The sequence below is a fragment of the Globicephala melas genome, chromosome 9, assembly GCF_963455315.2.
Source record: "Globicephala melas chromosome 9, mGloMel1.2, whole genome shotgun sequence".
In the NCBI taxonomy this organism is placed as follows: Eukaryota; Metazoa; Chordata; class Mammalia; order Artiodactyla; family Delphinidae; genus Globicephala; species Globicephala melas.
In genome coordinates this window covers 58,274,655-58,300,200 of record NC_083322.1, presented here as the reverse complement: position 1 = coordinate 58,300,200, position 25,546 = coordinate 58,274,655, and the positions used below count along the sequence as shown (strand labels likewise).

Here is a 25,546-nt window from a genome sequence, read left to right as displayed (position 1 = left end):
TGCTAATGAAGTGAGTCTTAATGGGGCTCCTAGAGAGCTTCATTAGGTGGACTGGTTACTGGAAAGACAAATCCTTCATTAGAGGATTGGAACGTTTACACACCTTGTCTCCTACCTCCAGGGAAAGAGTTTGACTGAACTCAAACTCCAACATCCAGGGTGGTCTAGCATTGCATTTTTCGATGTGAGGTGGTAAGTACCCAATGTCTTGGGACTTCAGGTAAAACTGAGACAGAAGGATGAGTATTTTAATACCCAGTTGTGTGTATGTGTGTGTGTGTACCAAGGTCACCTGAATGAAGGGCCCATGTCAGGAAAGAACTAAAGTTAAGAGCAGGTAAGATGGAGTCAGCTGACAGTACACCTGGAAGGCCAGTCTGAAGAGCTTGGGATTGACTTAATAGGCAATAGGAAGCTATTATGTATTCTTAATAAGACAGGGTTATATTCAATCAATTCATTCCATTGGGAAACCTTTATTGAGCACTGTGTTTAGCACTGTGACAGTAATTCTGAGTTTATGCCCTGCTTCTGTCTTCAAGGAATTTACAACCCAGTTGAAGATAAAAGACATAGGTATTTCAGAGTTCAGAGCAATATAATTCAGTAAATAATAAGAGGCTAACTTAAAGATCATCAGTGTCCATTGAGTACCATGAGCAAAAGCACAAAGGGAAAAACAAGGATATCAAGGGCAGGGAGCCCTGAGGAGGCTGAATGGGAGTGCACCAAACGGCTTCTCAGCTAGCTTCACCATTAGTCACGAGAACCGAAGCTGTGAGAAAGAATAAGTAGGGTTTAATGACTAATCAGATATAGGGAGTAAAGACTGCAACTCTGAAGCCTAAGATCAAGTACAAATAGGGGTACCACCGATGGAAATGAGGAAATAGGAAGGGCATACTAATTTGAGGACGGTCAGATAATGAGCAGGAGGATATTTCCTATGTTATGTCCTAATGTCAGTTAAAAATGTGCATGATGGATGCTCTAATGAGAAGGTCAAGATGGAGAGGGAGATCTGTGCATCATCAAGGAATGTGCTGGTTAGGTCAATCATACGCTAAATGGATATAAACGGAAAAGGTAGAGAACCATGGTCTGAAGCTTGATGCATCCTAATAGGCAGGAGAGAGGATGAAGGAAAAAAATTACAGCTACCATTTTTTGAGGACTTATCATGTGCCAGGGCCTGCGTTAAATCTTTGCATGTTTAGCTTGCTAAATCTTCAGACAACCTATGAGGTTAGTCGTATAATTATCTCCACTTTACAGATTTAAAATCAAAGGGTGAGAGAATTTAAACAAGGGTATTTAGCTAGTAAATGACAGAGATAGGATTCAAACTCAGGTCTGTGTGACTCCAAAAGTCAAAAACATGTTGAATAAAAATGGTGAGGGGCTTTCCTGGTGGCGCAGTGGTTAAGAAGCCACCTGCCAATGCAGGGGACATGGGTTCGAGCCCTGGTCCGGGAAGATCCCACATGCTGTGGAGCAACTAAGCCCATGCGCTACAACTACTGAGCCTGTGCTCTAGAGCCCACCAGCCACAACTACTGAAGCCCGTGTGCCTAGCGCCCATGCTCCGCAACAAGAGAAGCCACCACAATGAGAAGCCCGCGCACCGCAACAAAGAGTAGCCCCCGCTCGCCACAGCTAGAGAAAGCCCGCTCACAGCAATGAAGACCCAACACAGCCAAAAATAAATAAATAAAATAAAATAAAATGGTGAGAGTGGGCATCCTTCTCTTGTTCCTGATCTTATAGGAAATGCTTTCAGCTTTTCACTGTTGAGTATGATATTAGCTGTGGGTTTGCTGTATATGGCCTTTATTATGTTGTGGTATGTTCCCGCTATGCCCTCTTTCTGGAGAGTTTTTACCATAAATGGATGTTGAATTTTATCAAAGGCTTTTCCTGCATCTATTGAGATGATCATATGGCCTGGCCTCAGGAGGCATGGCCTCACCTGAGGACTGTGTCAGCCCCAACTAATAGAGCAACCAGAAGGGGCTCTACCGAATAGAGGTTTGAGTCAATGGTGTACTAGAAAATGTTCAACAACAGGCATTTTGTTAAAAAAAAAAAAAAAAAAAAAAAAGACTGTATGTATATATGTTTATAAGTATATTATAAGTTTTGCTAATATAAAGAATGTGAAGCCCTCAATTTACAAATAATAAAATACCCAATATAATTTATTTCCTATTCCATATAGCCAGTTGGTACTCTAAGAATGCTATCACTGATTTTTTTTATCAATTTTGTATCGATATGAGTTGTATTCATAGCCAACCTGTGTCTACAACTGAAGCATGCATGTAGTTCCTATGTTTACATTGGTTGACATTTTTATTACATTAAGGAGTAACTGTTTCACAAATGTGAAACAATGAAGACATATATTGGAAACTCACGCACTCATCAATGACATAAGTAACTTCTATGTGGAAGCGCTTAATAGTTTTTTGAATATTGGAAGGATATTTCTCAATTTTTTGTACTATTCACAATGTAATAGCTACAGACACCACACACTACAAATTTTTAAGTTTAATCTACATTAGTAACATTCTCTCCATCAATTTCTGAAGTCTAGACATCAACAAAGCAATAAGTTAAAGTCTGATTGGTAGCATTTGCTGATTTCTGTGGTGTAAACAGTTGCATCATGGCCTATTTGAGGTCCCTGAATGTATGGTGGGGAAGATATGTATAGTAACATCATTATATAGTGTTTCCACCATATAGATCCAATATATGCAAATAATATCAGGAGCATAGATATGTAGAGTAAAATAATTGGCAGGTAGTGTGTTTTGAATATTTATTACCTTTGTTTTTAGTATACTTTGTTGCAGGTCTTTTTTTGTGTGTGTGTGGTACTCGGGCCTCTCACTGTTGTGGCCTCTCCCGTTGCGGAGCACAGGTTCCGGACGCGCAGGCTCAGCGGCCATGGCTCACGGGCCCAGCGGCTCCGCGGCATGTGGGATCTTCCCAGACCGGGGCACCAACCCGTGTCCCCTGCATCGGCAGGCGGACTCTCAACCACTGCGCCATCAGGGAAGCCCCATGTTGTAGGTTTATATGACTTAATTTTTAAAAATCGTTGCATTTAACAATCAGCTTACAAAATTCCTGATAATTTAACAATCAGCTCTCGTGAGCTACTGTTAGCCAAACTCTAGCACACAACTCCTTTTAATTGTCCCCGAATTTAAAAAGTGCAGTCATAAGCCATTGCAGACTAAATGTGTATATTGAAGCTCCAAACCAGTGAAGGCATCAGAACCATCCTGCCCAGTGGCTAGGTACAAATGGGCACAACATAAATACTTGTTTAATGAGACGATCCATTCACATACATGGTCTGGGTACAGTGCACAAAGCTGACCTGCTGACAATGGCTTTTTCAGCCAGGTCTACTTAAATAAAGAGTAATCCCTAAGGGGATAAGCAGGTGGGCTGGAGTTAGACATCCATTGCTGTGGGACCTCTGAAGAGTTAGAGTCAGCATTTCTGAGTATATGGAAAGTATAACTAGAAGGATTTCTCCATGGGTACAAGATGGTCAAGGTGGGCAGGTAATTTTTCCAGAACCTTGGTCTTGGGAAATTGAGGCAAATGGGGCTGCTCTTTTCTCTGCAGTTGGGATGAGGATGGCAGATATGTAGCTCTATGCAAAAGAGACAGACAAAACCTGAGGCTGACTAATTGCTCTGAACACTAGTTTATAAACTACCATAAGAGCATCATAGACTGTTAGAGTTGCAAAGGAGCCTAGGAATTATCTAATCCCCCTAACTTGGAGATGAGGAAATTGAAACCCAGAGAGGCACACAGTAAGAGAAAGCATGGTTTTAGGTCTTCATCTGAGTTTAGTGCTCTTTCAAATATATTCTGATGATCTTATTTTAATCCTTAAGTAAGGACCAGTGAAATGAATGGTTTAAAGACACAGATCCTATTGTACAGGTATTTAGAACAAGAAACACTCTTTACAAAGATATACAGATTGCCAACAAACACATGAAAGAATGCTCAACATCATTAATCATTAGAGAAATGCAAATCAAAACTACAATGAGATATCATCTCACACTGGTCAGAATGGCCATCATCAAAAAATCTAGAAACAGGGGCTTCCCTGGTGGCACAGTGGTTGAGAGTCCACCTGCTGATGCAGGGGACGCGGGTTCGTGCCCCGGTCCGGGAAGATCCCACGTGCCGCAGAGCAGCTGGGCCCGTGAGCCATGGCCGCTGAGCCTGCGCGTCCGGAGCCTGTGCTCCGCAACGGGAGAGGCCACAACAGTGAGAGGCCCTTGTACCAAAAAAAAAAAAAAAATCTAGAAACAATAAATGCTGGAGAGGGTGTGGAGAAAAGGGAACACTCTTGCACTGTTGGTGGGAATATAAATTGATACAGCCACTGTGGAGAACAGTATGGAGGTTCCTTAAAAAACTACAAATAGAACTACCATATGACCCAGCAATCCCACTACTGGGCATATACCCTGAGAAAACCATAATTCAAAAAGAGTCATGTACCAAAATGTTCATTGCAGCTCTATTTACAATAGCCAGGACATGGAAGCAACCTAACTGTCCATCAACAGATGAATGGATAAAGAAGATGTGGTACATATATACAATGGAATATTACTCAGCCATAAAAAGAAACGAAATTGAGTTATTTGTAGTGAGATGGATGGACCTAGAGTCTGTCATACAGAGTGAAGTAAGTCAGAAAGAGAAAGACAAATACCGTATGCTAACACATATATATGGAATCTAAGAAGAAAAAAAAAAAGGTCATGAAGAACCTAGGGGTAAGACAGGAATAAAGACTCAGATCTACTAGAGCATGGACTTGAGGATATGGGGAGGGGGAAGGGTAAGCTGTGACAAAGTGAGAGAGTAGCATGGACATATATACACTACCAAACGTAAAATAGATAGCTAGTGGGAAGTAGCCGCATAGCACAAGGAGATCAGCTAAGTGGTTTGTGACCACCTAGAGGGGTGGGATAGGGAGGGTGGTAGGGAGGGAGACACAAGAGGGAAGAGATATGGGAACATATGTATATGTATAACTGATTCACTTTGTTATAAAGCAGAAACTAACACACCATTGTAAAGCAATTATACTCCAATAAAGATGTTAAAAAAATCCCACTCTTTACTATTATCATTATAGTAATTATAGGCTGGATTTTGTTGAAAGTTCGAAATAATTCCCTTTCTAATGCAAAGATGTTGCTTATTATATGAAAATAGCATCCATCAGACCTCTATACACATCCTTCTCTAAAGACCTCCAGATATATTCTTTCTAGAAGGATGAGCCATGTTGAAAAGTATGCTGGAAATCAGATGAGTAATCCAAAATGAAGATTTAAATTTAAGAGTTACCAGGACAGAGATGACAGCTGAAATTAATCCAAGGCCTGAATCAAGAATATACTTGTACTGGAATTTTGAAAACAGAGAGCATGGGAAAGTCAGAAGCTTGTAATGAGGCTCTGCACATGGTTTAAGTGTCCACTCAGAAAACTGACCTGTGCTCTGCATTAATTCCCGGGCTACACTCACTCTTCATGGAAACCACACTGGTTATGTTTAAAGACACATTGCCCACCTACCCAATACAGGTAATCTGTCCCTAGGTATTCCTTACCTCCCCCTTCCTGCCAAAACCTTGTACACAGAGGAGGTGTGGCTAAAAGTTACTCTCCTCCTGTAACACATTATTTACTTCCCAACTAGGGTTTCCAGGTTTAGCAAATAATAATGTAGGTTACCAGGTAAATTCGAATTTCAGACAGACAACAAATAATTTTTAGTATAAATATGGCCCCAATATTGCATGGGACATATTTATACTAAAAATTACTTATTAGTGATGAATTTCAAATTTAATAGAGCATCCTGTATTTTGTTTGGCAACCCTATTCCCAGCCCCTATTCAGAAACAGTTCAAACCAAGTTATGTATACAGGAATATAATTCATTCATAGTTCAGGAGCCCAACTTCACACATATGGTGCTTCAATTTGCACCTGGCACACTCCCATATATCACCTGGAGATAACCTTTCATTAGGATAAAAAAAATTGAGTAGTTCTTAACCTTCAGTCTTCAGATGCACAAAGTCCAAAGCTCCCACTGCCACATTAGGTTTTGCTGACACTGACTAGCAAATTTTCTGCTGACAGAAGACGGTTCTCACAGCAGGAAAGGCTCCTTTTAGCCTGACACTCCCAGCTCTCTTAACCGACATGCCTAGCTTCCAGAAGGAAGACAGCTGATCATGCCTTCTTCAGGCCTCAGCAATTATTTCACCAGGCAACAACAAAAAGAGACCCTTAAGAGACAGCAAACTCTAAATAATCACTCTATGATGACTCCCAGGAACATTGACTATCAAATGAGGAAGGACTGGTGGACTCAGAAGGCAGAAGCTTCTGCTGCTTCTTTGTAAACCTGGGAAACAGAAAAGGCTCAATGACCTTCGCCTTCTGTGCATCTCTGGGGTCTCTATTCTCCCCTCCTAGAAGAACAATTGGACAAAAGGTAGTGGTGGCAACTGGAGAGCCCTTAAGACCCTTCCCCTCATCATCTGACCCCTAAAAGCATAAATTAGAAAACAGATTCAAGATAAATCTCCCTGCCACCCTTCCAGTGCAAGTGCCACCTGTAAGCCACTTCACCAGAGAAAATCTAAAGCTACCTCTGCCCTTTTATATTGATATATTTGTGTGCAGAAAGGTACTTTATGATCAAAGAGACTGCTTATACCCTGGGCTTCATATACAGAACTGTTCAACGGCAGAAATCATCTTTACCTCCCCGAAATTTTCACATACCTTTCCCTCCCCTAGAAAAACGTCTTTCTTGCTCTACAAGAAAACCCAATCTTGGTTCCTGGGGTGTCACTTCCTTCTGAATTATGCTGAGAGAAAAGAAAATCAAATGTCCTTTTGTACCTTGAAAAGCAATTGCAGACCCTATAATTCTTTTTTTTCCCTTATGTAATTTATACATCAGCTTTCAGTGAAATACACCCTCTACAAATTTGCTTTGTATGTGGAAGACAGCATCTTCAGCTCTGACCTTGTTCCTTGTAAATAAGGAAACTGAATTCCCCATCCACAAGAGAACAAATCACTTTATCTTCTGGATAAATGAGTCAGTCATTTACTTGCGTAAAGATGACTTTCTCATTGGAAAGTTGGGTTGTGAAGTAGTTGTTCTAAATCACTTTATAGCATCTGCATAGTAAATTGAATAGTTTTTCTTTAGTTTTCCTTTGGAAGGGGGCCAGTTCTGTTATATAGTCTATTGGGTAGCAACAAATGTTTAAAGTACCAACCATCCACCAGTAGCCAACTGAATCTTAAATCTCTTTAGCATACAGCCAACCTAGAGGAGCTCAGAGGAGCAAAACAGAACTGAATGAGAAGATGGTAACTGTGGATAGAGTGTTCCCTGGAACACATAATTGTATACTATTCTACAGGAGAGTAGAGCCACCAAAGTAAGGCTGGTAGGAAAGACTCCTACAATGGACCAAGAGTACATTTTGGGAGGAGGAGGAAAGGAAATGATCTTGTTGAGCACCTACTAGTCTCAGTGATTTACATGTCTTACTCACTCCTCAGACAATCCTGAAAAGTTGATATTTTTCTCTTCATTTTCTCTTGGATCTGAGAGATTAAGGGACTTCAAAATCACACAGCAAGTAAATGGCCAAGCTAGAATTCATATCCATGGTTACTAAGCCCCTGTTCCTACCCCTCCTCGCCGTTATCTCTCAGAGAACTGCCTTTGTGAACAGGACCCGGGGCCTTCCTCACATTTGCAAGACTTCTTGCAGGAACAGAAAATCCATTTAAAGGCCTATTGCCCCTAGTCTGGCATGTCTTTAAAGAGCACTAACTTCACTTTCAATGCAGTTTTTCATCATAATTGTCCCACAAACCTCAAGAACTTGCATCTCCAGGGGAGGGGTGTTCTGCTGCCCAGAGCCACAGGGAGGCCAGAATAGCTACCAATCCTTTGTGCACAATAAGCTGCAGGGGTTCACGAAGGCAATGTCTCTAGTTCAGTGCTTTTAATATAGTTACACTCCCCAGCTCCACAGATAACATTGTGATAGGATTTCTTTCTAAAAGTAAAGTTTTCAAATGCTTGTGCTCTCCAATCCCAGAAGGAAGTGCTTTCATTCTATTATACCAGAGGTCTAGCCAAGTAAGTTTGGCAAGGAAGTGAAAGAAATCTTTAGGAATCAGGCAGAGGGCATGTCTTTGAAGAAGCAATTGTTTGAGGTTGGGAACTTTAAAGATCCTTCCTGATTGGTGAAGACCACGTTGACTCTAAAACTGATGAGGGAGAAACGATGAACACCCTTGGGAACGTCTTCGGAAGGGGAGGCAGGTGCGCTCCTAGCTTGACCACTGCTGCTCTCCAGATCAGCAGCCCCATGCGGAGCCTTGCAGGAGCCGCTTCCCTTCACCTGTGAGCCAGGAGGAAGCAAGCCTCCAGGACCAGCCTCACCCTCCACAGTCCAGAGTCACCTGTGGCTCCACCCCACCAGCACCACGCTCCTGGGGAGGACAGCAGCAGCCCAAACCCTTAAGTGGCTCTTACAGGGGAATGGGGAGAGGGTATTTTACTTACTTTTGCAGAGACCTGTTTCATCCATAGTCAACCACCAGGGGGCTTCAGAGTAAAACTCAACATTTAATCTCTGGGCATTCTCACACATTGTCTCTCCGGGTTGGAAAGGCCCCTGCGGGTAAACCAGGCCCAGGAGCACGGATTCTACTGCTCAACAGATATGTAATGATAACAGTTATAGTCATCTTTTGTTTAAAGGTTGCCATGACCAGAAATGATAAACACTTCCTTTTTTTTAAGAAAGATTTTTTTGATGTGGACCATTTTTAAAGTCTTCATTGAATTTGTTACAATATTGCTTCTGTTTTATGTTTTGCTTTTTTGGCCGTGAGGCATGTGGGATCTTAGCTCCCCAACCAGGGATTGAATCTGCACCCCCTGTATTGAAAGGTGAAGTCTTAACAACTGGACAGCCAGGGAAGTCATGGTAAACACTTCTTAAATATTATCTTGTTTCATTCTCAGAACAACCTTAGGAGAAGGATATTATTATCCATGCCCTCTGTCCTTCTCTACCCTCTTCCCTGGAAGGAAGGTAGCCTTACAGCATAAATATACACAAAATTATGCATTATGAAGTGAGCTGTATTAGAAAGAGATCGATTGTTTGTCTTCTAGAAGTCCCACTATGAAGAATGACCACTCTAGAGAGATGTGGGTAGAGAAAAAAGGGGAGGTAGTCCAAAGAAGAGATATTTATAGATGCAGGATAAAGGCTGAGGTGAGGAATTGGGGGGGAGACTTTGTGAGGACTGACAGTGACTCCAGAAAGAGTAAGAAAATGTTTGGCACCATCCTCTGGGCTCTGAGTATATCTGTGGTGTGCTATGAGTAACATTAATTTCTTTCTAGTGAAGGACCTGGTCTGCATACTATTGCCAAGGCATAAGAGTATATCCATTTCACAGGGAAGGAAATTTAGGCTCAAGAAGCAAGTAATTTATTCAAAATCACACTCTTAGGTGAGTGGCAGGACCCAAATTTGTTTGACATCCCCCTCCAAATTCCATGCTTCTTTATTCTTGACATGCATAGCATGGCAAGTCTAGAATGAATGAGTTATGAGTGATAAAGCAGAGGTAAAATTTTTAAATAGGAACCATTTCATATGTAATTTATTTTTTATTATTTTATTTTTTTCGCGGTACGCAGGCCTCTCACTGCCGTGGCCTCTCCTGTTGCGGAGCACAGGCTCCGGATGCGCAGGCCCAGTGGCCATGGCTCATGGGCCCAGCCGCTCCGCGGCATGTGGGATCCCCCCAGACCGGGGCACGAACCCGCGTCCCCTAGCATCGGCAGGCGGACTGCCAACCACTGCGCCACCAGGGAAGCCCTTCACGTGTAATTTAAAATGCTGGGTTGTATACTCACTCTAGAGATTGTTAATATCTATTGTTTCAGCCAAATCTAGATACCAGTGTGTATGATCCAGAAAATGGATGCAAACTAAGCAGTAGATATTCATAGCTAAAAGCTATGGATCACTGTACTTTAAATAAAAGTTGCTGAATTTTTCATAGAATATAACCATTTGATTTTATTTCTAAGGCTGAAATATGTATAACAGTTCAAGTAAGAAAATATTCCTTCGATCCAACCTTAGCATGAAAAAGTATTTTAAAATTCCAAAGCCTACTGATCAATGAGAAAATTGCAAGGAAGGTGAGAATTAACAACTGAGGTCAAACAACTACCTTCAACAGTAGATTTCATGAATATATTTTCAAGCCATTTAGGTAGCAGTCTTTCCTCAAAATTTATAGAGAAAATATAAGGGTTAAGCGTTGTCCTAATTCTCGACCTTTTCAGACATACCTTGACCAAGATCCAGAGGCAAAAACAAGTAACAGCTTAAAAACTTGGGAGAAATATAAAATTTGGTTTGGGAAAAAAGAGAAGCCTTAGGTACAAACTGATACGGAGATTTAAGGATTTAATAGGATGCATATGAGTTATTCCAGGTCAGGAATAAGCAGCAGAGGATTAGTTTCGAATATTTACCAAAAAGAAAAAAAAGTGGGAGGGACTCAGGAGGGACTCAGGGGTGGGAGGGGGCGGTGTTCCAAAATCAAAGAGACACCCAAGGAAGGGAGTGCTGTAGAATCTGCCTTCATGGAGATTTGCAAATACAACAAGAGCACTATTTCTGCCTAGAGCCTTGAGAATTAAACAAAATGACCTCTTTAGGTCTCTTCTTGTGTTGTGATCCTTTAGGTTTAAATACATTTCCTGGGCAATGTCATAAAACACAGCAGAAGCTGCTAAATCTAAGGGCTTAGGTTCAGGAGTCAGACAGACCACATTCTGAATCAAACATATGACTATTAACTTTTAATGGGCTTGAGCCACCCAGCAATCCTATTACACTTCCCAAGTCCATTTGCTCCCCAAGGTAAACATCTCACACCTTCACCTTTGCCCTTAAGTCTTCAAACCTCTTCTCCAACCACTTCTCATTCTTTACTGAGAAAATAGAAGCAATCATAAGAGTACTTGTATAAACTCTCATTAACATATCTACCAACAGCCCTGCATCTGGGCACACAGGCGCTGCCTTCCCTCCTGCTATGATGCATGAACTGTCTGTTACTAAGACCAACACCTCCATTTGTGCACTAGATCCCATCTTCAAGATGGCGCTCCAATAATTACCTGCAGCAAATTTTCTCCCCTTCCTAGAACACTCCCATCAGCCAACAAACATATCAGCCATCATTCCCTTCTAGCTACTCTTGCATTACAAGAAAATGCCTCAAACCGCTCACTGTTTTCACTTCCTTTTATCCCTTTTTCCTTTGAATCCACTTTAATTAACCTTTTCTCACCAGTGATCCACCAAAATCACTCTTGCTGAGGTTCCCAATAAAATCCATGTTGTCTAGTCCAATGGCAACTTCTTAGCCCTCATCTTATTTGAAATGCCACCTATATTCAACCCAGCTGATTCCATATCTTCCTTCCTCATGTTCTATCTTGGATTCCAGGAAAACATTCCATCTTGATTCTCCTCCTAGCTCAAGGACTTTCTACAGTTTCCTTCACTGATTCCTTTTCATCTACCCAAACTCTAGTTGGAGTGCCCCATAGCCCAGTCCTCTGGTCACTTCTCCTCTCTCTCTACCCCACTTCCACTGTGGGTCTAAGCCACCCTTATCTCTTATCTAGATAACTGTACTGCCTTTGCCCCTCTCCCTTGTAGAGTTATTCTCCAAAAGGCAGTCAAAAGGAACTTTTTGGAACATAAATCAGACTTTTTTTTCCCTCACTCAAAATCCTTCAGTGACTTACTCTCTCATTCAGAATAAAAAACCAAGGATATCAGCACAGTCTACAGGGTCATATATATGGTCTGCAAATCACCCTCATGCTTCTCTGACTTCTCCTCCTCCTTTCTCACCCCACTTCAGGCACTCTGGCTTCCTCAGACATGTTTAGTCCTCTCCTACCTCAGGACCTCTGCACCTGGTTTTCCTTATATCTAGAATGCTCCCCCCACCACCACCCCTGCCCACCCCCAGCTATTCACATGACTTGCTCCTTCATATGCTCGTTTTCTCTAATTAGCCTTTGTAAAACAGCACATATATAAACACCAAAGAAAGCCCACATTCTATTATTATCTTTACCTTGCTTTACTTGTCTCCAGAGCACTTAACATATCAGAGTATATTTATTAGTTTGTTGTTTTGTTTTTCCCACTGTCTCCCACTAGAAAGTGTCTTCCATGAAGGCCTTTGTTTGGTTCATTGCTCTATCTCCAACTCCTAGAACAGTTCCTGGCACAAAGTAGTGCTCAGTGAATACTTGTTAAATAAATGAGTGAATGAACTTGACCACTTACTCTGTGTGACTTTAGGAAAATATCTGAATTCTATCACCTTTTAAATGAGGATAATGCCAGCCCCTGCCTCAGAGATTATTATAAAATAAAATTAAATAATATGTATCAGCCTATTTAGAGCTCAACAAAGGACATTATTGTAACACTATTATTTGTTATCCTATTCCTAATCAATATAATCTTTTGAAATTTTCTATAAAATTGAAGTTCCAGGATATTATGAGTATTACATACAATTTTAAGGAAAAAAATTACTTAATCTTTCATTAAAACACTGACAACCAAGAGAAAATTCCTTACTGAGATCACATAAATCATTGAACTCATCATGTCTACATTGGAACTTTCTGTGGGTTGTCTATCTGGAATTTTCTGAGTGCTCTCCCCTTAAATTCTTTAGTGGAACTTTTCTTTCAACTAAACTTCACACTGCAGGACTTCAGACAAGTCTCTGACATTTTACCAAGGTAGGAGGTAGAACTTGGCTGTGAATTTAGTAAAACTTCTATCAATTAGCTTTCTGTGACCCTACGTTAGTTAGCTGGTTTATACATAAAACTCCTCTACTGCGTGTTAATTAATTTTTTTTAAATGAGTGAGATCCTAGGTAAATTATCATTTGATTTCTTTAAGGTGAAATGCATTTTGGTTTCCAAATTAATGACCGTCATCAACCTAATGCAAGACTCTCTCTCTTCCATGTGCCTAGAGAACCCTTTATTCCTCTACCTTGTCATTTACCACGGAATATTAAAGTTATCTCTTTGTATGTTTGTCTCTCTCACTAGCTCCTAAGCTAATTGAGGATAGTTACCATGTCTTAGTCACGCCAGTATTGGTAATATCTGGTCCCTGCTAGCCCATTAGAGATTATCATTAAATACTGTTTAAAATAAAGGCTGTGCAGTGTTATAGTATAAAGCTAAACACTAGCACCAAATGAACGAAGGTTGAATACTGGCACTGCCTCTGTTTGAGGTCAGACAAATTACTTAACTACTCTGTGCCTCAGTTTCCTCCTCTATAGAATAGGGGTGATGATATTATTTACCTTATCAGATTGTTACAGAATTAAATAAATTAAATTAAGAAGTGTAAAATGCTTATAACAGTGTGCTTAATAAATAGAATTCATTATAATAAATATGACTATTAGTTCTTAATAAATGTTAGCTTTCATTAAACTAGAAAACCGAGTGGCCCTTTCATGTCTACAAACTAATTCCAGAGCAGGCTCAATCATCTTTAGAGCAGACATTCTGCTTAAGAGACAGCAAGAGGGTGCCTGTGTCCACACCATTCACCTCTCCTGCAGATCTAAAGTGGCCTTCTGATCTTTTTCACTCAGTCCCCGAGGAAGCCACTACCAGTTCACTGGTGTTCACACAAGACATGGAAAATTATCTACTACCTTGCTCTCCTTCTTTGCTCTTAGCCCCAGATTTCAAACAAACTTGGACTAGGACGAGATAGCTAGGGTTATATGTGTAAATGGAATGTCAGATTGTGGATCAGAGGCAGCCCAAAGACTCAAGCCTCAGACAAGCTTGAGTTACTTGGAGATTTCAGACCAAGCCACCCTTTGCGTCCCCATTACCCTGCTGACGACCCAGTTCTTCACTTGGTGACCTAGGACACAGCCTCACCTTGTGGAATTGTGGAGGGTATATTCGAGCCGCCCCATGGTTCAACAGCAGCTGGTAGCAGATCTCAGGCTGGGCGGCAGGTCGCACGGAGGTGACCTTCAGCACATACTGGATGGCAGCACAGCCATTGATATCCATGAGATTGGCTTCTGCGCCAGCTTCCAGCATCATGTGCATGAGCACGTGGTCACAGTTCCAGGCTGCCTTGTGGAGCGGAGTTTTAAAGTCGTCATCCCGGGCGTTGACCTCGGCCTTGTAGTCCAACAGCATGCGGCAGATGAGGTGATGCTCCCTGCTGAACTCCTGCTCTTTAAAGCGGAGGGCCCAGTAGGTTGCGATAGCCAGTGGGGTCTCCATGTGGGCGTTCACACTGTCCACTATGGCCCCGTGCTCCACGTAGAAGGCCACCAGCTCCGGGAGGCCGAAGTGGGCAGCCGTGTGCAAAGGCGTCTCCTCATCCTGGTTGTTGGTCTTCATGTTCACGTTCGCCCCTAGAAAGGGAGAATGAGGAAGACAATTATTTAAACATATTTTGTCATTTTCCACAAGGTTCATTAAACAGGCCTTTTCTCGCTGCTTCCCTTTGAACCTCCCCCGGTATACCACCCATTTTTCCAAGTTCCATTTCTAGACCCCATGGAAGCCACTGCTTTGAAACAACAGCGCCACCTCCTGGACAACCAGCAAATGTACTGAGGTGATGGGAGAGTGGACCTGAGAGCAAACGATTTCGGCTGGGAGGCTGGAGCACTGTCTAGAGTTATAGTTCCTACCCCTAGGTGGATTTGGAAATACAAAGTGATTCCGATAACCAAGCAAATATCATTAAAAATGAAGGTTATATCACAATCTTGGAGGTTCATACATGCAGCTTTAAAAGTCTTCAGTCTCTTGATGAGATTTCTTCAAAATCATCTTTTTCTTTTCTTTCAAGGGAACTAAACCTAAATGTTTGGCCCAAGGGAACTTCAGTGGTATGGAAATTGCTCAGCCCTCTGACTGAAAACTGACAATATTAAGCTGCCGAAGTCTGTGAGGCTCCTTTGGAATACAACTGGGGCAAAAACACAAAACACAAAACACTTTGAACACCAAACTAGACTAAGGGTCATATTTTGAAAGGAAAGGGATAGAAGCTAGTAAAATAAAATACTCATTAAAAGAAAGACAATTAAAGACTGTATGTAACACGTCCAATTTATGGTTGACAAATGCTGTTTAGAAATACAGATTATTAGTGCTTGGAAATCTCCTTAGAAATTATTTAATCCAACCCACTTATCTAACAGACCAGGAAACTTAGTGAATTTTATTTTTTGATAGGGAAGTTAGGGAAGTTTGATAGGAAGTACTAGAATGGTCAACTTGAGAAGCTGAAATTTTCCTTCTCAGCCTAGTTTAATTGGGGTGAGGTAAATGACCCCAGGGGGCCTATTTTGTGATCAAATCTACTGGAAATTTTTATAGTTACTTCAAGTATAAATCTGGAAATACTTTTATTAGTATCATTATTATTATTATGCCAGCAACTAATATTTATTAAGCACTTGCCATGTACAACATTCTGAGCTACATGCTTTTCACATATTGCCTCATGGAATCTTCCTAGCAACCCTTTGCAGGAGGTGCATTTTTTCCCTGATTTTACAGATGAAGAAATTTGTTTTTAGACTAATAACCATACCAAGCTAAGAAGCAATAGAACAGAGGTTTGAAAGCAGACAGCCTGGCTTCAAAATCTCTCACCACTGTGCTATTCTACGTCATTATTTTCCTAAAAAATTTTTTTCTGTACTTTGCTCTCTTTGGATATTTGAAAACTTGAAAGTAACAGAGAAATAATGTTGCATTTTGTTAATTTAAAAAATCTGTTCTCTGTGTGTTGCTCCTTTATGCCCTTTTTTATGGCACCCTGTGATCATATGGAACACATTTAAGAAAGGCAATACTCCTACAAGCTTACTCGGTGTCAGAAAAAAGCCACCCCTCAGTGAGGTTTCTGAAAGCACATTGCTCTGTAAACTCAGAGCTTATCTCTGCTCCTAACTTTCAGGAAGCAGAATTATAAGTAAAACTCATCCCTCACAACAATCTGCCCTCTGTGTTCATCAGTATTCCGCCCTGGAGAAGTTCTGGGTCACATCTCCCTTCAGGTCAGCACTTCTTTGCTCTGGAGTGAAATGCGGTGAATAAGAATGTCTTCCCAGAAGCTAATGCAGGGTCACTTCAGATGCTGGAGAATTTCCAGTAAGAAAGGGAATCAAAGGGTCAGGATGAAAATTTTATAGGCCAACTTGGAAGTAACCATGTCCTTTATTTTTTAATGTACTTGGACATTTACAATGGATCCCTGACCTCTTGCTACAACTAGATATACTGCGTAGTTTCCTTTTCTGAATAGGAGAGCCTTATTTTTATATTTGAATTGTGGCTTTGAGTGTAACTTTTCCAGGGACTACATAAAGTAGGATGATTTGACTACTTTTCTATTTTAGATTTTGTGATTCATTCAAGAAATTAGAGACCATAAACATAAATGCTTGGGAACTTAAAATATTTTTTTTAATGTGAAAATGCAATGTATTAGTTTCCTAGAGCTGCCGTAACAAAGTACCGCAAAGTAGTACCGCAAACAACAGAAATTTGTTCACGGTTCTAGAGATTGGTAGTGAAATTACAGTGTTGATGAGAGTGGCTACTTCCGAGCGTTTTAAAGGAGAATCTGGCTCATGCCTGCCTCCTAGCTTCTGGTGATGTCCATCAATCCTTGGTGTTCCTTGGCTTGTAGATGCATCAGTCCAAGGACTGCCTCTGTCTTCACATGGTTCTCTCTGTGTCTCTGTGTCTTCACATGGCTGCCTTCTTATGACACCAATCATACTGCATTAGGGACCCATCCTGCTCTACTCATCTTAACTAATTACAGCTGCAACAACCCTATAACCAAACAAGGTCACATGCTGAGTTGCAGGGGATTAGGCCTTCAACATATCTTCTTTTGGGGGGAAGGGAGGTGATACAATTCAACCCATAATATATAACATGCATTACATAATATATAAAAATATATATGTGCAGTTTAAAAAATATTGTAAAGCTATCACTGATGTAACCACATCCCAGGTCCAGAAATCAAACACTCCCTGACCCGGAAAAGCCCTCTACTGTCCAATCTATCCTTCCACCTCACAACTCCACCATCCTGCTGGAGGTAATATTATTCTGACTTTTATGATAATCATGTCCTTGAATTTCTTTATAGTTTAACCACCCTTGTATATACCTCTAAACAAGATAGTTTAGTTTCACTTATTTTCCAACTTTATATAAATGTAATAATCAACACATATTCTTTCATGACTTGCTTCTTTCACTCAACACTATGTGAAAATGATCTATGTTGCGATGTCTAGCTCTTGTTTGTTCATTTTATTGTGTTCTATCTCACAGTACAAGTAATACTACTACTGACAGACATTTACAGTTTCAGACTATTCCAAACACTGCTGCCATGAGTATTCTTGTACATTCTTGTACCCTGGTGCTCATGGGCAGGGTTCACGGGGTGCTATACCTATGAGTGGAATTGCTGGGTCATCGGGTGTGCTTATCTTCAGCGTCATTAGATGGTATCAAATAGGTGTTGTACCAGTCTACACTCCCATAAGCCATGTGTGAGGGTTCTTATCAACATTTGGTATTTTCATTCTATTTAATTTTAGTCAGTCAGATGGGTGCATAGTGATATCTCATTGTTTGAATATTTATTTCCCTAATTAACAATTAGGTTAGACATATTTTAATATTTTTATTAAACAAATATTGCTTTTTATTTACTATTATAAAGCATTTCCATATTTTTATATTATCATTTAAAATATCATTTTAAAATAATGACATAATATTCCATAGTGAGTTTACCGTCCTGATGAATGTGAAGACTTTTTTCCAAAGTTTTGATCTTATGACTAATGCTACAATTGATACGTTTTTGTGTAAATCTTTGGATTATTTCCTTAGCGTAAATTCCCCCAAAATAGAGTCATTAAGCTGAAATATCTGAGTTATTTTAAGGGTCTTTATGAATAATTGAGGAAAGTTATATTTATCTATATCTCTCTATATTTATATACATCTCTCATTGATGCATGAGTGCTATTTTACTCACCAGTATGTAGTTACACAATTTAAAAAATATGTTTGCTATTTGGAAGTAAAAAATGGTCTTTTTCTTTTCATTTGAATTGATTTGTTTATTAGAGTTTGAACACTTTGTAATTATTAACTAGTAGCATTTCTTCTTTAGTTATTGTCCAAATTTTTGTCCTTTTATACTCTGAAGCCTTTCTGCTTTGTTTACATTTATATGTGTCATTCATTAAAATAATATTTAAGCCTATGCTCTCATAATTGGTATACATTTTTTATCCAGTTTATTTTGATTTTTCTTTAATACAATAATGTAAACTTTATATGGTCAAATTCTCCCTTTGTTTTTTTGTTTTTGCTTTTGTTTTTGGTATTAGAATGTCCTACTCCTCTCAGAGGTTTCATAACTTATCCAGATTAATTATAATTGGATTTTTAATAGATTTTAAAAAATGTTTAACATTTAATTCATGTGGAACTTATTGTGGTGTACTTACCGATTTAGGAAGAATTGATATTCCTATAGCATAGAGTCTTTTCATGTAGGAACATGGTCTGTTTCTCTAAAAAGTATTCTTTACATTTCTGTAAATTATGCCCCCACAAAATTTGTAGCAATTTTCATTTTAGGGAAGATGGGTAAATTATTTCTGGGGTAAAGTAAATTTTAGTGAGAGAAGGCCCTTCATGAACCTTCTAATTTATGCAAGATGGACTCCAGAACTAGTCTGAAATGGTTGCAAATTAGATGGAGAAAAATTTTCATTTTCATTGCCTGATAAAGAACAAGAACTTTTCAGATTTAATCTGTGGGCAAAGGAGACAGAGATTTGGTTGCACTGAGAATATGATGAAAAGGGGACATAGGATAAGAATTGCACAGAAAGAGTGGATGCTGGCCACAGAAATGGTACTGTGATACTCCTGAAGCCAGGAATATAGGGACACAGTGCCAGTCAACATTCAATTTTTTCTGTTCTTCTGTACTGTATGATAGTATCCATTCATTACCCTCCAACAGAGAGAATCAATTTCATGAATCCTAGTTATGAGACCTCACATTTCCTTACTTCTCTTCCCCAATAAAATGAAACTGCTTCCAAGTGCCCATTTGTTGGCTTGGCTGATCTTCCGAGATCAGTCATCATGTGGCTCACTGCTGGGCTTTGCTACTCCCTACATCCTAAGAGTTGGCCCTCAGAGGCATCCTCTTCAAAGTATCCACATTCCCTCACAGTTCTGTCACGTCAAAAGCTACGTGAGAGTGGAGGCAGGTCTCTGTAGAAACTGTCACCTCTCCATCTTCCCAGACTCAGAGAATCCACATCTTTACTTCATCCCTAAGCCCGCCCTGTCTCCCTCCTTGTCCTAATGAACTTGATTTCTCACAGAGCCTGTGTATAAGTGGGGAGGTCAGTGGGAGATGGAGGATGAGCCCAGACCAGTGCTCTCAACCCTTTCAGGCATGGCTTTCCTATTCTGCGATGAAGTCGAGAAATAATATCATCTACCTTCATACATAATCTTTTAAAAATAAACCCAATGCCTAGCTAACATGTAAAGGCAGAATGAAAGTAGTTTCTAATAATTTTAGCTACATAGTTATGATTGCCACAAATAATATAAATTGCAATGATATAGTGTAAATTTTAATGTGTTATTGACTACACTAGATGACACAATGAAATGCTTATTTGCTTGAATCCATATGTAGACTCCTAGCAGCTACATCACTGAACTGACACAGGTGTTTTGTATTGTAATTCAAATACCACAGATGTCATTGCGGTAATGAATGGTATTCCAAAATGAGGAAATAAATTTTGGTCTGGTTTTGCCTTGATTTGCAGCATAGTTGCATTTCTGGAAATTTCCGTATTTATTTACAATTCAAAAGTATTTTGCGTTTATATGTAAAATGCAGTTAGGTTAGAAATCTACTGTGTTACTAAACCTAAATATCTGTTATTACATCAGCACTAAATCTAAGATTTTTTACAAATTATGAAAGAATTAAAAAAATACAGAAAATCTCAGAAAATATAACAGACATCTATATACCCATATTTGACAGATATTAATCTTTGACATATTCTCTTTGGTTTTCCAAGATAAAATTTTACAGGAAAAAACCAGCCCATTTCTCTTTTATTCCCTCCCTTTCTTTCTCCTCAGAGATAATTATTATTCTAAAGTTGACTTTGTCATTCCCTTTAAATTTTTGTTCTTTTATTACTCACATATGCATCCATAAGTAACTTATATACCATTATTTTGTGTTCTTAAAAACCATGTAAGTTGTACTCACTTTTGCAACCTGTTTTTACCAGCCACATTATGTTTTTGAGCAGAGAGATGATTTTTTCATTTCAACTGCTGAACAGTATTACATTGCATAATTAAACTACAGTTTAGCCATTCATCTACTAAAGACAGTTAAGTTGTTTTAGCTTTTTCATAATAACAAATACCTTTCAAATCATGCAGGAGTTTCTTTAGAGAGAGAAACCGAATTAGTGGGTAGTAGTATACAAACATTTTCAATTACATTAAATTATACTCATCAGTGGTTGTGTCAATTCAAATGTCAATCGGTACAGTTTAAAGGTTCAGCATCATTTCCAACACTTTGTATTGTCACAATGTTTAATGTTTGCCAATTAGATGGTACGAAGTGATATTTTGATTTAATCTGCATTCCCCTGGTTATCAGTAGTGTTTTCTCATATGTCTATGGGGTCAACAAGATTTCCACTTGTATGAATTGCCTATTCATAGCCTCTGCCCATTTTTCATTGAATTGTTTGTGTTTTCCATATTTATTTTTTAGGATATAAACAAGATCTTTGTGGAGAAAATGCCTTTACTGAAGGCAAAGAACTTAAATGGAAAGTTCTGCTATGTTTGTGGATAGAAAGATTCAATAGTATAAGGATGGAAATTCTTCCTGAATTAACCTATAAATTCAATGTAATTCAAACATTTTTTACATAATTTTCAAAGAGTAAAGAACAAATCAATTTTGTAAAAAGAAAAGTAAAAGAATGAGAAGGAAAGAAGAATGATGAAGAAGGTGTACTTATCTTACCCGATATCCAAGCAAACTATAATTAACACCATTGGCAGGAATGTAAATTGGTTCAGACTTTATGGAAAACAGTATGGAGTTTCCTCAAAAAAGTAAAAATAGAACTACCATATGATCCAGTAATTCCACTCCTGGGTATATATGAAAATGAAGAAACTAATGAAAATGAAAACACTAATTTGAAAAGATAATGTGCTCCAATATTCATAGCAGCACTATTTACAATAGCCAAGACATGGAAACAACCTAAATGTCCAACAACAGATGAATGGATAAAGACGACATGGTACATATATACAATGGAATATTACTCAGCCAAAAAAAGGAACAAAATTGGGTCATTTGTAGAGATGTGGATAGACCCAGCATCTGTCATACAGAGTGAAGTAAGCCAGAAAGAGAAAAACAAATATCGTATATTAATGCATATATGTGGAATCTAGAAAAATGGTACAGATGAACCTATTTGCAGGGCAGGAATAGAGACGTAGACGTAGAGAATGGACATGTGGACACAGGGAGGGGGAAAGGGAGGGTGGGATGAATTGGGAGATTAGGATTGACATATATACACTACCATGTGTAAAATAGATAGCTAGTGGGAACCTGCTATAAAGCACAGGAAGCTTAGGTTGGTGCTCTGTGATGACCTAGATGGGTGGGATGGGGTGGGGGAGGGAGGTCCAAGAGGGAGAGGATACAGGTATACAGACAGCTGATTGACTTCACTGTACAGCAGAAACTAACACAACATTTTAAAGCAATTATACTCCAATAAAAAAAAAGTTTGAATTATTATCCCTGAATGTTCAACTTTTGAATTGAGACTGACTTGTGAGACTTAAAGTGACTATGTAACTTTTTTGTACCTAAGAGTTACCAGAGAAGACACAGACCCACCTGAGTTTTCCTCCCACAGTAGGGGAGAAACTAGACCCTCTGAATAATTTAAAAAGACACTGGAAAACAAAAATAACATTGTTTTATGAATACATCCCATGATCCAGTTAATAGTCATGTGTCTAGTAAATTTTTTAGACAGGGCACCTTTTAGCATATTTTCTAAGAACTCAAATATTGGATACTATTTTTAATTGTCATCACACATTAAAAATAATATTCTTGGGTAATTTTCTCCAAAATATTCCATAAGTCCATTCTACTCTTTTTCTAATACTGAACATCATGGAGAAATGGGAGCCCACCAAGTTTTTTGTTCCTTTATAAGCAATCTACTTTTTGTTTGTTTTTGTTATAGTGTTAAGTGATAGTGTTAAGTTTCCTTCCTTCCTTTATTTATTGAGGTATAATTGATTTACTATATTAGTTTCAGGTATACAACAGTGATTCGATATTTCCATACATTACACACCATACTAAGTTATTATAAAATATTGACTATATTCCCTTTGGTAAACATTACATCTCTGTGACTTATTTATTTTATAACCGCTAGCTTGCACCTCTTAATTCCCTTCACCTATTTCACCCCTTCTCCCCTCCCTCCCCTGTGGTAACCAAGGGAGGTTCTCTGTATCTGTGAGTCTGTTTCTATTTTGTTATATTTGTTTGTTTTGTTTTTTAGATTCCACATGTAAGTGAAAGCATACAGTATTTGTCCTTCTCTGTCTGACTTATTTCACTAAGCATCTCTCTCTCTCTCTCTCTCTCTCTCTCTCTCACATACACACACACACACACAAACACACACACAATAGAATACTAGTCTGCCATAAAAAATAATGAAATCTTGCCATTTGTGAAAACATGAATGGACCTGGAAGGTATTATGCTTAGTAAAACACTACTTTATATTTATTCACCTATTTGTATACTTTTACTATTTTTATTGTTGAAAGTTGATGTCTTATCAAAGATATATCTAGGCTCATTTTTTTTTAATTGATTTTACCAGGAACCAAACCTACCCATTTCATCTCCACATAATTATCTGTTTTCATACAGGAATTTTTTTCTTTATCCTGTTTTTAAGTTTTGGTCATATTCAAAAAGGAAACATTTCTTTATGTATTGAAAGCTATAAAATATTTTTTTGCTTAAAATTTTCATCACCCACTAACTATCAAGTTACAGTCATTGATAAGAAAGTCCCCCCCTCACAATTTTTTAAACCCCAATCCTCAAATGCATGAGTGAAAAAGTGGTAAATTACTCATGGCATTCTTTTTAACATTGCCTTTAAAAATTACACTTCTCAGGCTTCCCTGGTGGCGCTGTGGTTGGGAGTCCGCCTGCCGACGCAGGGGGACACGGGTTCGTGCCCTGGTCCGGGAAGATCCCACATGCCGCGGAGCGGCTGGGCCCGTGAGCCATGGCCGCTGAACCTGCGCATCCGGAGCCTGTGCTCCGCAACGGGAGAGGCCACAACAGTGAGAGGCCCGCGTACCGCAAAAAAAAAAAAAAAAAAAAAAAAAAAAATTACACTTTTCTTAGAAAACGTGCTAAAACAGGGCGAACAGTAGTTAGTCTCACTGATTATAGTGGCCTGCAATATGCATGAGAACAGAAGGAAACTTGGAGAAAACATTATCATGGGTTATAATAGTAAGGATCTGAGAAGGAATTTTCTTCAGTTTATTAACTTCAGGTAGAAATTTAGAATCCTCAGTAGCTACTTGTTTTGTCTGAAATTCCGTCATCTCCATCAGCTTGAACCTCACCTGCCTCAGTTCAAAATCATGTTTGCACAGGCTTTTGTGCAGTAAAATCACAGTTGTTCAGCGTTCTTTTATGAAAATATTAATAATGCCTGCTATTTTTCAAGCACTCACTAGGAGTTTTACATACGTCTCACTTATGATTAACAGTAAGCATTCTTTAGAAACATCTGTTATTCAAAGATTATACTTCTTTTTTCATATTCAGGACTTTTTTTTCCTGCAAGTTCTGCGATTGTTTCTCTTCTGCTTCTTTGTCAAGGATGCAATTTTGTGCAGTGTCAAGTTTGTTATTAACTGTCACCAAAGTAGCCTGCTTTGTCCTAGTTTCAATTTTGCCCTTTCAATCTACAATCTTTGGCAAATATATTTTCCTGTATCTTTCACAGTCTTATCTTAAATGAAATCTTAAAGGAAACACCATTTCCCCTAAGGCCCCATCCCTATATAATCACATTCTCCAAGGTCTGGAGTTGAGGACTACCTTCTTCTAGATCAACAGCGGTGCTTCTGAACCATTACTCTCTCAGCCTTGTGTACAACTCCTCATCAGTTAAGGTTTATGTCACCCAATGAAGTTACTCTTTATCCCTTTTCATCTGCGATCTCACAAATTCCCAGTCACTCTTCCATTTTCAACAAAGACATAGGTATCTGCCTCAGTCTTTATTTTATCTCTGTCCTGACATCACCCTGCAATACCGTTGCAGATGATGCATTCAACACATTTGCACTCACAATTCCTAAATCTTCTGGGGCAGATTGCATTACCGTTACCAAATATCTCATTGGTCCTTCTTGCAGTGGCTTCCCTGTTGAAGGTTCATACACCTCTACCCTGTTGAACTCAGTTTGAAATATGGGTTCTTGTTGCCCAGTTTCATCTCTATCCTTCCCTTAGTGAAGTTTTTCAACTCTTTCTTGATTGCCAATATATTCTAAATTTTCCTTAGGCTAGGATTTAATCAGGATAGACTAAATTATGGTGTTGTAACAACACTCAGATCTCAGTGGCTGAATGCAATAAAAGTTTATCTCTCACTCTCACACTGTCTACTGTTGTTCCAGAACCAATGTCCTCTATTTGACCTCTCAGAATCCAAGCTACTTTGATCTTCTGGCTTCACCATCTCTACCTGAGGTTTCCTCCAGTATCACAACATCATGGGGAGAAACAGGTTTTAAATATCCTATGGGGGCTTTACATTGCCTAAACCTGGAAGTGGCTCATTTCTTCTGTTCACACTACATTAGGCAGAAAGGATATATGATCCTGCTGAACTGCAACGGGACTAGACTAGAAAGTCTTCCATGAGCCTGGAGGGGAAGAAAACTAGATATTGATGAGCACTACTTATTTCTACCGCAGCTGACTTGAGTTTCCGTGAGTAACAGTAAGACAAACAAACAACAGTTCTGACTGAGTCAACAGCGACGTTTACCTTCTCCCTTTCACGTTAGGGAA

General features: G+C 39.2%; 1 protein-coding gene across 3 annotated transcripts in view; it reads right to left on the bottom strand.

Annotated features, from left to right (window-relative positions):
* Window positions 1-25,546, bottom strand: part of ASB4 (ankyrin repeat and SOCS box containing 4) — a 121,796-nt gene that overhangs the window by 4,923 nt on the left and 91,327 nt on the right. For all 3 annotated transcript variants that reach the window (XM_060304619.1, XM_060304620.1, XM_060304621.1), the window contains one exon: window positions 14,167-14,657. In XM_060304619.1, coding sequence (XP_060160602.1) covers window positions 14,167-14,657 — 491 coding nt within the window. The remainder of the gene's footprint in view (window positions 1-14,166; window positions 14,658-25,546) is intronic.